Source organism: Physeter macrocephalus, chromosome 9 (genome assembly GCF_002837175.3).
Source record: "Physeter macrocephalus isolate SW-GA chromosome 9, ASM283717v5, whole genome shotgun sequence".
NCBI classification, from domain to species: domain Eukaryota; kingdom Metazoa; phylum Chordata; class Mammalia; order Artiodactyla; family Physeteridae; genus Physeter; species Physeter macrocephalus.
In genome coordinates this window covers 95,479,921-95,492,578 of record NC_041222.1, presented here as the reverse complement: position 1 = coordinate 95,492,578, position 12,658 = coordinate 95,479,921, and the positions used below count along the sequence as shown (strand labels likewise).

The 12,658-nt window shown below is 45.2% G+C and overlaps 1 protein-coding gene across 2 annotated transcripts in view; it reads right to left on the bottom strand.

Annotated features, from left to right (window-relative positions):
- DOCK5 (dedicator of cytokinesis 5) overlaps positions 1-9,170 on the bottom strand; it is a 224,520-nt gene extending 215,350 nt beyond the window's left edge. The window contains exon 1 of one of the 2 annotated variants that reach the window (XM_024130807.3): positions 9,024-9,170. In XM_024130807.3, the coding sequence (XP_023986575.1) occupies positions 9,024-9,066 (43 nt within the window). In that variant the 5' untranslated portion in view covers positions 9,067-9,170. The remainder of the gene's footprint in view (positions 1-9,023) is intronic. The other variant, XM_055087329.1, reaches the window with a different exon arrangement.
- Between the last annotated feature and the right edge of the window lie 3,488 nt (positions 9,171-12,658).

Sequence of the window (12,658 nt, the reverse complement as noted above, 5' to 3'; positions counted from 1 at the left end):
AGGAGAAAGCACAAATTAAATTTCAGCTAACATGAGGGCAGACAGGACCACTACAAAAAGCCTTCTGTAAATTTGGACAGACTAAATTTTGAGTAATTACTACCTTTGCTTCAAAGCTCCTTGCCAGTACTCTAAATTACTTTTCTTCTCCATGTTACTTGTGATCTCATATTTTTTGTTTAATTACCCTGCGTACAGTATAGATGTGCTTATCGTAAGGCATCTCAACTCCTTTTGGGTAATGGGAAGTAACGGATGAATTTAAATGCCTTGTTTCTTCCATTAGATTGCACTGTTCCTTTCCAACTCGTGCTCAACTGCACTAATCCAATGAGTCAGAACCTCCTAAACCCTATTCACCACCCTGGTCAAGCCTTTTCTTTCCATTCAGCCAGTCCTACAACACATCTTCCTCGAGGAAGCCTCCACAAATAATGAAGAAATAAAAAGGAACAGCAGCAAATTACCATTGTGCCCTTCCCAAGAATGCATTATTTAGGATTTCAATTCCTTTCCCACCCCACGATGCTCACACAATCCTTTGCTTAAACAGTTATCAAATCTCTTTTATCTATTCTTTAAATTTCCTTTTCTTATTGCATTTTTAAAATTATTTATTTATTTTGGGCTGTGTTGGGTCTTTGCTGCTGTGCACGGTCTTTGTTGTGGCGAGCAGGGGCTACTCTGTTGCGGTGCACGGGCTTCTCATTGCAGTGGCTTTTCTTGTTGCGGAGCATGGGCTCTAAGCGCACAGGCTTCAGTAGTTGTGGCTCGCAGGCTCTAGAGCACAGGCTCAGTAGTTGTGGCTCACGGGCTTAGTTGCTCTGCAGCATGTGGGATCCTAATGATTTTGCTATTTAAATGGCCCCCAAGCATAGTGCTGAAGTGCTGTGTCGTGTTCCCAAGCCCAAAAAGGCTGAGATTTACCTTACAGAGAAAATGCATGTGTTAGATAAGCTTCCTTCAGGCTTGAGTTTACATATAGTGTTGTGGCCCGTGAGTTCAATGTTAGTGAATCAGCGATGTAAACCTTCTGCTTAAGGTCTTTAAACCTTAAACAGAAACACACATGACATATGGTTATATGTTGATCAGCTGATGAAAATGTGACCAGAGGCTCACAGGAACCTGACCTTGTATTACCCCTAGGAGCAATGGTAAAATATTAGCTAAGTCAGTGTTTTGGGGGACTTTACAGAACATTAACTACCACAAATAACGAGAATCCACAGTATATCAAAGAGAAAGTTTCAGTTGGGCACCAGCCTCCTCCTTCTTTAATGGAGAAAACGGTTTGAGGGCCAACAGCATGGAGCCAGAATCCAATATACTGCTATTTTATTTTTGTTGCCTTTATTTTTAAGGTTGCCACTTTCTGGAGCAAGTGATGCTGGTTCTCCTTTAATGGTAGGAATGTAAGGTTTTCTTTTTCAATCACTGTTTTAAGTAAAGACAAAAAAACAGGCAACAGGGCTTCCCCGGTGGCGCAGTGGTTGAGAGTCCACCTGATGATGCAGGGGACATGGGTTCGTGCCCCGGTCCAGGAAGATCCCACATGCCATGGAGTGGCTGGGCCCGTGAGCCATGGCCGCTGAGCCTGCGCGTCTGGAGCCTGTGCTCCGCAACGGGAGAGGCCACAACAGTGAGAGGCCCGCGTACCGCAAAAAAAAAAAAAACAAAAAACAAAAAAACAGGCAACATAAAGGAAATATTAAGTAAAAAATAACAAATTCCACTTACGTGTGGAACCTAAAAAAATGATACAAATGAACTTATTTTCAAAACAGACTCACAGACTTAGAAAACAAACTTATGGTAACCAAAGAGGAAAGGTAGAGGGGGATGGATAAATTAGGATTTCAGGATTAACATATACACACTACTTTATATAAAATAGATATTCAACAAGGACCTACTGCATACCACACAGAACTGTACTCAACATTCTGTAACAACCTATATGGGAAAATAACCTGAAAAGAAAGGATATATGTATATGTATAACTGAATCACTTTGCTGTACACCTGAAACTAATGCAACATGGTAAATCAACTATACTCTAACATAAAATAAAAATTAAAAAAATAATAAATTCAATGGGGAAGAAAGGGATGGTTCGTTCAAAAGTAAGTCTCCAAAAGTGAGTATATAAGATAGTCCTTTGGGACTCAAGAATAAAGTATCAGAACTTTTACTTATATTTATTTTTATCTTTAAAAAATAAAGAAATTAAGCTCTAATACTTACGAACTAACAAAAAAAATAACAGAGAAGTCAAATGGGTAAGGCAATAGGCATGAAGCAGCTACACAAGGGTACCTGGTGTAAAAATTAATACAGAAACAGAAACGTCAATTAAAATAGAGTCAGGAGGCCAGAAGTGGAAGCCGTGGCACCCTACAGGATAGCAGAGCCCAACAGGAAGAAAGACTTCCCCTTCTTGCCTGGCAAGAGCTCAGCCAGTGGGAGCCTGTCACAACTCAGCCAATGAAAAGCCACTATACTTCAAACACTCAATTCCTCCAATGGACTCTTTGTTTACTACAGCCCTCCCAACTTCCTTTTCCCCTCTATAAAAGAGTTCTCCTCTCCTGGTTGCAGGGATTTGCATGTGGCTTGCAGACGCGCTGAGGGTTGCAAACCCTGAATTGCAATGCTTTGCTGATTCTGAATAAATCCATTTTTTGCTGGAGAACTAACTGGCAGTCTATTTGTTTCAGGTCAACACTGGACATGGCAGAGATCAAGGTGACAGATGAACAACTGAAGTTTGGGAAACACATATGGAGTTGATTTTTGGCTTAGGAGTGAGATTATATGCATATGGATGAAAAATTTATCCTGTATGAACCTTAGTTTTCTTATCTGGAAAGGAGACAATATATGAGAATTACAGCATTATCACAATGATTTAATGAAATAATGTGTAAAGCAGCAGTGTTGAAAGTTTTGAGTCTCGGAACCCCTTTAACACTCTGAAAAGTTATTGAGAATTCCAAAGAGTTTTTGTTTATGTGGGTTATATCTATCACTATTTATCATAATAGAGATTCAATCTGAGAAATTTTTTAAATACTTATTTGTTAATTAAAGTAACCATAATAAACCCCAATACATGCTAGCAATAATATATATATATATATATTTTAGATCAAACTACTTTTCCAAACAAAAACACTTAGAAGAGCAGCACTGCTTTGCATATTTGTAAATCTCTTTGATGTCTGGCTTCACAAAAGGCCTTTGGATTCTCATACCTGCTTCTGCATTCAATCTGTCCCAGTATCACACTCAATGTAGCCTCTGGGAAACTATATTGTATACTCACAGGAGAACAGAGTAAAGACAGGCCAATAACATCTTAGTATTATTAACAAAAAAGTTTTAACCTCATGGGCCACCCGAAAGTGTCTCTAAGAGCCCCACATGTACCTGGGACAGACTGAAATAAAGGGCTCAGAACAGTGCCTTTCATGAGGTAAATGCCTAATAAATATTAATTCTCTATTCCTTTTTTTCTCAGCCTCAATGTTGTTAGAACATGAATGTATTAGGGCAAGGACTTCTTCAATTCATTACAATTGTATAATATCTAGCTTGGTCATGTTACTAACTGGTTCTGTAACTAACTAGCTGTGTGATCTTCATAGCCAAGGATTCTTTTTTTTTTTTTTAATGTCGGTTCATTGGTTTGTTTATTTATTTATTTTTGGCTATGTTGGGTCTTCGTTTCTGTGCGAGGGTTTTCTCCAGTTGCGGCAAGCGGGGGCCACTCTTCATCGCAGTGCGTGGGCCTCTCACTATCGTGGCCTCTCTTGTTGCGGAGCACAGGCGCCAGACGCGCAGGCTCAGTAGTTGTGGCTCACGGGCCTAGTTGCTCTGCGGTATGTGGGATCTTCCCAGACCAGGGCTCGAACCCGTGTCCCCTGCATTGGCAGGCAGATTCTCAACCACTGCGCCACCAGGGAAGCCCATAGCCAAGGATTCTTAATCTGTGTTCAAATTCAGAGGATCCATGGACTTGAAAAGGGAAAAAAGCTACATCTCTGTTTTCTGACACTCAGCATTTACTTCAATGATGACCAGAGGCAATAAACCACAGGTGTACTACTGATGCTGGCCTCAATTGAAATCACAGGTGTCTTATATATAAAATAGATAACCAACAAGGGCCTGCTGCAGAGCACAGGGAACTATATTCAATATCTTGTAATAAGCTGTAATGGAAAAGAATCTGAAAAAGAAAAGATATATATATGTATAACTTTGCTATACACCTGAAACTAACACCATTGTAAAGCAACTATACTTCAATTAAAAAATAAACTCTCCTACACTGTTGGTGGGAATGTAAACTGGTACAAACATGGAGAAGAGTATGGAGGCTCCTTTAAAAACTAAATAATATATACACAATGGAATATTACTCAGCCATAAAAAAGAATGAAATAATGCCATTTGCAGCAACATGGATGGACACAGAGATTATCATACTAAGTGAAGTAAGTCAGACAAAAACAAATATCATATGATATCACTTATATGTGGAATCTAATAAAAAATTATACAAATGAACTTTTTTACAAAACAAAAACAGACTCACAGATCTTGAGATCAAACTTACGGTTATCAAAGGGGAAACATTGAGGGGGAAGTGATATATTAGGAGATTGGGATTAACAAATACACACGACTATCTATAAAATAGATAACTAACAAGGACCTACTGTATAGCACAGGGAACTCTATTCAGTATTCTGTAATAACCTATATGGGACAAGAATCTGAAAAAGAATGGATATATGTATAGGTATAGCTGATTCACTTTACTGTGCACCTGAAACTAACTCAATATTGTAAATCAACTCTACTCCAATAAAAAATTTTTTTAAAAAATTTTTAAAGAAATCACAGGCGTTTTCATATATTATGGTTACTACAGATATCTTGAAACATTGTATATGCTCATCACTAATTCAAAAGTATGGTAGTTATTATGCATTAATAAAGAAGCACATATATTACAATATCACAAATTTTTGAAAACTATCTTGACAGCTGTAGTTCAGTGCAGGTGGCTTCAATTTTCAGTCCTTCATATTTGACTTTATGCAATTAAGAACATTGTTCTGAGAAAGGGGGCCACCTGAAGGGTTTAACCTGATTGGCCAAACGCATTCATATAACCAAAAAAGTAAGAACAACTTATGTTAAGCAAATCACTTTACCTCTTTAGGCATCAAGTTCCTCTCTTTAAAAGGGAACTGAACTAATCACTCTCTGAGACCAAATTCCACCCCTCCAGCTAGAGTCTGTGGAACAGGGTGCCCGTGGCGAGGAAGAACCAAATGGGGACCCACAGCACACCTCAGTGCATTAACAAAGCACCACAAGAATCCGGCTTTGGGTTTTACACTAACATTTGAGAATCTACAAAGTTAAATGCTCTTAGACTAACTGGGCCTAGCACAGCGACATAGTCGAAAAGCTAACAGTGAAGCAACTATTCCCCCAAACTACCTTTTATCACAAATATAAAAACATATAGGACAAATCCCACAAAACAATAAAGAATGATTTTGCAAAGGCTCCATCATCAACATCATCTGGGTCTGTTCTTAATAGAAATAGCTTGTTTGGGAACAGACTTAAGAAATGTTTCCATAAATGTATCACTAATGTTTGCTTAACACCTAAATAAAAGTTTTCGGCCTTCATAATCTTAAAACACGCAAAATGAAAGAAAGAATAAAGGAAAAGAAAACAAGAAAAAAAAATGAAGGGAGAAAGAAAAGAGTTTTCCATGGCTGTGGGGCAGCCCTCAGCCCTTCACATCAGGACACTAATGGCCCAGAAGTTTAAAGAACCAAGCCTGTGGCCCTCTTACCCGATAACCAACAATAGGTCATTTAAGCCCACCTGATGCTAGAGGCTGAGTCAACAGTTGAAGAACTAAGAAAGCCCAGACAGGTTGCATTTCAGTCCCTGTAGAAAAATCTAGCTGTCAGGACAGCCAATAGTGGCACCAAGATAAGTAGAGACAGCTAGCTTCACCGTGCACAATTCAAACTGAGATCAAACACTACCCTCGCACAGAGTACGTGTGAGTCATTAAAATGCTTCAAAACGGCCATCACATGGTTTCCTTCACCCAGAAACGAAATCTGTCCAGCAGACCCTCAGAAAGGACAATAATCCCCCCACCATAAGTCCAACAAGCCAGTTTTCCCAATCATATTTAAGCAAGTCTGTCTACTCCACGCCTGTTTTCTCAGCAGCACATCTCGTTTTTTTTACTTGCAAAGATAAAGACAGACCGAAGGCTCTCACTTCATCCATCTAACAGAACAAAATAAAAGTCATATTGGATTGAATGAGATGCTGAAACCTAATGGGGAAAAAAACTGCACTAAATCATCACAGGAATTAGGTTGGCGCTTTAGAACGCCACCCCAACCCCAAGGACAACCAGTTACTGAACGCATGCTCCATTCTGGTATCCTTCTCGAGTCACAGGAATACAAAACCTTCTGATTCACCGAACCAAAGGATAAGTACTAAAATGCAGGAAAGGTGAGGAAGAGGCGTGAAGGTTATGAAGTCCGGGGAACACCAAATCTGAAGGAGACAGTGGGTAGGGCTTTGAGGCCTGGGTGAAAGGCCAGATTGTGGGATGCAGAGGTGGGAGGGCACTCTGAACAGGGGACAAGCACAGGGCAGCAAAGTCCCAAAGGAGGGACTCTCCATGGTATATTGCACAAGAGGGAGAAGGGCAGTGTCTGCGCCGGAGGGTTGATGAAAGAAGCTGTGAGAGATATGGATTGTGAAGATATTGCTGAACTGGATTCTCAGAACCTTGAAAACCGGGCTCAGTTTAGACTTTACCCTGTAGGTCAAGGAAGACTTCCAAGCAGGGAGGTAATATGAACAACCATCTGTTTTAGGAATAAACAATGGACATTGATCTGATCAGCTCATCTGTCCTAACAGTGGGCCCTTGTGTCAAATCCAGATTAATCAGAACCTACTGTGTCTAGTGAAATAAATTTCCCAAATTATATGCTGGGGCAATTTTGCTACCACCTATGCTTTGGAAATGCAATTCACTTTTCTTGTCTGATGATAAATAACAGACTCCAGAACAGGAAAAAAAAAAAAAAAAAAAGAAAGAAAAATTAAAAAGAGAAAATACCATCCTTGTTCCTATGACTATGGCAATAAAACCCACATTTTTCGGATATGTTTGCATTAACTACACCAAAGTCATAATAGTTTTGGAAAGCGTTTCTCCTGTTAAACAAAATTAGAATTGATAACTTTTTTGTGAGTAGTAATTATTGACTAGGTATTGCTAAATCTACTTTAATTTAGGAGTTAGGACCCAATAACACTCACAAATAAAGAAACTGACTCCATCTCATTTCCACAACTACTGGCTACTTACTGGCACCTGATGAGGAGCCCCTGTCTGAAATTTCATGACCAGTTCATGAGGGGGAAGGTCTGGAGCAGAATTAACAACATGCACCCATTTCTGAGTTACAACCATAGGAAAGTGCAAGGATTCTAAAAGAAATTTAAAGGAAAGAAAGTTTTTGCAACAGAGGGAAAACAAGGAATTATATGCATGTTATTATATACACACACACATATACATACATACCTAAAGGATCACAATCTAAAAGTAATCAATGTGAGAAGGTTGGTTTGTTTTTTGTAACTGACGACAGAGTTGAAAAGCACCTAGAGATGTTAAGATACAGTATCTCTGAAACAGACATAGTCGTCAGAAAGCATAGAACAGGTTCAGGGACCGCTCCCTAGTAATCACTGAGGTGAGGAGAAAAATGGGGGCGGGATGGGAGTGAAATCGAAGACTAACTTACAAATAGGCCCAATGAATGACCCTGACAGGAAGTGATAAAATTCTCAACACACACAACTGTGTTTATACTAGGGAATCGCACCCAAGCCTAATAGCCACTGTAATCGCCCCGCTAAGTGGCAGTCTTCCCACAAGACCTCAGCAACCTCACCCCTTGATAAAAAGCAGGACCAACGTTTTTCACCTGGGTCAAAACCCGCTCATCCACTGTTTCGGATCGAAACCAATACAAAAGCAATTCCCCACACCTCCTGGGGGCCCTCCAGCACCGCTGTTACGAATGCCAAGTGCCTAGCATGGGACCTGTCACAGTTTTTCTTAATAAAATGTCCTCGATCTTATCCCACGACGGGGTCGGAATTCAGAAGGCGGTCTGAAACCCTCTCCATACACGCTCCGGTAGGGCATGACTGTCCGCGCAACCAGCCCCGGGGGCCGGCCACCCCCGTCCCCATGCCACACACTTCCTGTCGCTCCCATCACCTCCACACCACAACTTGAGTTTCCCGATCAGTTTACAACTGCTATCGGGATCCCAGTGCCTGGGAGGAACGAGGGGAGGGCGGCTTCCTACCCCCAACTCTTCTCTTTAGGTTTCAGAGAGAACCTACGAAGAGGGAGGGCAGATAGCACTGGGGCAGCCAGCCGACTTCGCGTTCTGCCGGCCTCGGCTGGTTACAAAGTACTGAACGAAGCGCCACACGGACCGGGAGGAGGGGGGCGAGCACCAGAGCTGGGTGCCCCAAATGAACCACAGGCGAACGCCCTCACTTTGCACGTTTCTACGCTGCAAAGCGCTGCAGCTTTGGGTTCGGGGGCAGGATTGCCAGTCCCGGAGCCCAGCTGCACTTCAGCCACCCGGATTCCCCAAACCCAGGTTGATTTCCCCCAACCCAGGTTGATTTCCCCCACGGGGCTCCCGGAGAGGGCTCCGACTCCCACCGCCCGCTCGGCGGCACGGCTGCAGCTGGGGCCGAACCCTCTCGGCGCCCCCGCGGGCAGCGGGAGACGGAGCCGGGTCCCGGGCAGGCGGGCACCGAGTGGCCCGGCGTCCGCCGCCCAACTTTGCGCGGGGCAGGGCCGCTCCCGCGAACTTGGCGGCGGCCGGGTCGGGGGCGGGGTGGGGCGAGCACTCACCAACTCCGTACTTCTGCCTCTTGGTCGGGATCCAGCGGGCCATGGCGGCGACCTCGCCCCGCGGCAGCAGCGGCGGCGGCGGCGGCGGCTACAGCTCCCAGGGCTCCGGCTGCCACCGCGCCGCGCTCCTGCGCGCCCCGGACTCTTCCGCCATGTTCCGCCAAACTTCGCCCGGCCCCGCGCGCCGTCTGCTCGCGGCGCTGCCCGCGATCCGCTCCGGCTCCAGCCCCGGGCCGCGGTCACCTGCTGGGCCCGGCGGCCGCGCCGCCGTGCGCGCCCCTCCCGGCGCCGCCCCGGCCCCTCCCGCCGGCCGCGCCCTCCGCCCGCCGAGGCCGCCTCCGCGCCCCGACCCGCGGGCGCCCGGCCTCTCCCGCCGGCCCGCCCCGGGCTCCGCGCTCTCCCCGGCCGGGGCCGGCTCCGCCTTGCGCACTTCCCGGGAGCAGTTCCCCAGCACAGACTGGGGTACAGTTTTTTCCTTCTGGTGTTTTGCTGTTTTCCCCGCCTTCCCCACCCAAACTAAACCCCTTGGATCCCGGGGGGCGGGTTCTCCGCCGCGGGTGTCCGGAGGGCTGCTCTGGAGGCACCCCCAGGCGGGGCGGCCGAGGATGCGGGGTCCGCTCGCACCGCGCGCGCCGGAGCATCTGGGGGAACTAGGATGAGTGAATAAGGAACTAGGATCTAGGATGAGTTGTTTCTCGCCCCCGGGGCACCCGCAGTGCCTGGCACTCAGCGGGCGCTCAATAAATATTTGTTGAATGAATGAGCAGTTGACTACTGCGTTCACTCCCTAGAGCTTTAGCTGACACCACGAGAGCCGGAAGCCGAACGCCAGGGCAGACATGATCTCCTGTGGCCACTGTTTATAGCCTTCAAAGCAGGAACATTTGTCTTCTGGTAAATAGAGAACTCATGCCAGGGAGCCGGGCTCCTCAGAAGTATCAAATAGTTTCCGAGGGGAGCCTCTGTGGGAAAATTATGTAGAGAGCCCTGACTTGGAAATCCTGTGTCCCCGAAACACCCGGACTCTTCCCCAGCTGAAGATATTCAGACCCAGCTGAAGAAATTCAGACCCTCATGCTCAAGGGAAAAGCCCGCCACAAAGACCTTTTCCAACAGCCCAGCAGCCCAAAGAGCGTCCCTGCGGAGAAGGGGACCAAGCACATCCAAGCCTCTCTCGTTCACTAGCTGTATTGTTGGGACAAAGAGCCAAACGCAGAGACTGCTCATTTGAACTGCCCTAAACTGTTAGCGTCCTCTGAAAACTCTCCTCCTGGAACTCACTTCCTCCTGGAGAGACTTCAAGGATGAAGATTGGATCTGAATCCCAGGCAGGGGTAGGGCCCCTTGCTACCTCACCCCTAGAAGTAAAACCTCAGAGTAAATTACCAGCTGATTTATGTTCACCGTCTGAGAGAGTGCCTCTTGAAAGACACTGTTTTGTCCTTGTAGTCTATCTATTCGGAACACGAAAGGAAAGGAAGATGAAATCAACGTGTAGTAAAACAGAGTGAAACTTCATTGAAGACTTAGTGCACTTAACTTTGGTAACTTTTTGCAAAGTCAGATCTGAATTTTTTTTTCAAGGTCTTGTTCATGGTGGGTAACTCCTAGGGCTTCCTTTCTTCTCCATCACCAAATTGGTATTTATTCACCAAGTGCAATGATAATTTAAGAAATCAGTCACTTGAGACTTAACATCCAGAAGGAATTCCACCATCTCTCCCCCAAATTTATTTTCCTCTGCCAATGACATCACGATTAACCTAACTCCCCAGGTTAGGTAATTTCTTTTTCTTTCCATAAATATTTATTAAGTGCCTACTAGGTGTCAAGCATTGTTCTAAGGATGGAGGCACAGCAGTGAATAAAGAAAAATCCCTACTCTCATAGAGCTTACAGTCTAGAAGAGGAGAGTAAGACAATGAACAAATTATGCCAAATGAGGCTAAGCCTGTAAAGAAAAATCCAAAGCAAGGAGGATCGGATGTGTGTGTTGGAGGGGGCCGTGCACTGCAGTTTTATATCAAGTGGTCTGGGAAGGCATCTCTGCTAAAGTGACCTTGAAGTGTAGACCTGCAGGAAGTGAGGATTTCAGAGGAAAGTATTCAGACATCAAGAACAACAAACGCAAAAGCCAGGGGGCATGTTTGGCTGGTTCCAAAACCAGGGAGGAACAGCAAGGATTCCTGGGTGGCAAGAGGTGTTAGTAAGGGGCAGAGTATGGGAGGGAACTTGTTCCAAGAGACATAGAGTGAGCCAATAAAGCAGGACCCTGAAGGGTATAGTGAGGACTTTATATATTGCTATGAAAAAAGTTTGGGGGATGTTGAACCAAGCAAGGACATAATCTAATTTGCCTGCTGTAGGATGAATAGACTGTAAAGACACAAGGGAAGATGCAGGAAGATCAGATGGTTGGGGCTTCCCTGGTGGTGCAGTGGTTGAGAGCCCGCCTGCCGATGCAGGGGACACGGTTCCGTGCCCCGGTCCGGGAGGATCCCACATGCCGCGGAGCGGCTGGGCCCGTGAGCCATGGCCGCTGAGCCTGCGCGTCCGGAGCCTGTGCTCCGCAACGGGAGAGGCCACGGCAGTGAGAAGCCCGCGTACCACAGAAAAAAAAAAAAAGATCAGATGGTTGGAAGGCTATTTCCGTAGTTCAGGCAAGAAATGAAGGTAGTCGGGTCCAGGATGTTAGGGGTGGAGATGGAAAAGAGGTTCATGACATAGACTGAAGGTAGAAACAACTGGAGGGTAGTGTGGGCAGAAGGGGATTTACTGAGGCTTCTAGACCCCTCAGTGTACTTTCATCAGCATATGTTTTTCAAAAGTTTGGTGGATCTATCTATCATCTGTCTATCTGTGTTTGTATTATTTAAGAGCCACGCTCTGTAGGCTTCAGGCCCTAGAAACTCTGGATCTTGCCTCCTTGTGTGAGATACCAGATGGGTCAAGGATAACCCTAAGGAGATAGGAGTGGGTGATCCTCGGTCTGTTCGCCCATGTGCAGTAAAGCAATCTACTGAAACCGGGTCGTGGTGAAGGAAAGTGCAGCATTTATTGCAGGGCACCAAGCAAGAAGTTCAGGACAGCTAGTGCTCAAAACACCTAAATTCCCCATGGGTTGCATCAAAACATTTTCAAAAGGCCAAATGAGGGCGGTGTCACAGGGGTTAACATTATCTATCTATCCTTAGGCTCCAGTAGGCCTGGGGGCTATGTGCTCTTGGTCATCAAGTAGTTAACTTCCTCCGTGTGGAGGGGGTTTTAGCATCTGTAAAACAACTCAGGAAATGTGCATGAGACACAATTATCTGGGTACTTCAGAGAAGAGCTATAGCAGGGGACCTGGGGGAGGGGTCTGTCCTGGGAAGGTCGGTTAGACAACTACTAAATAGGGCTGCCATTTTCTTGGTCATCTGTGATACCTGCCTGTCTTCACCTTTTATATCCAAGTTGTCCTGGATTGAAGTTTTCCTTTGATATTTCCTTAGGACTCACTTCACACCTTCCTCAACTCCAGGTGGACCGTTTGGAGCTTAAGTATTTTGCTCTGTGGAATAGGGGCATCACAAAGTTACTTCAGTCACCTGTGTCTGAGAAAATTGGATGACCGATGTTCTGTAACCACTGGTGTA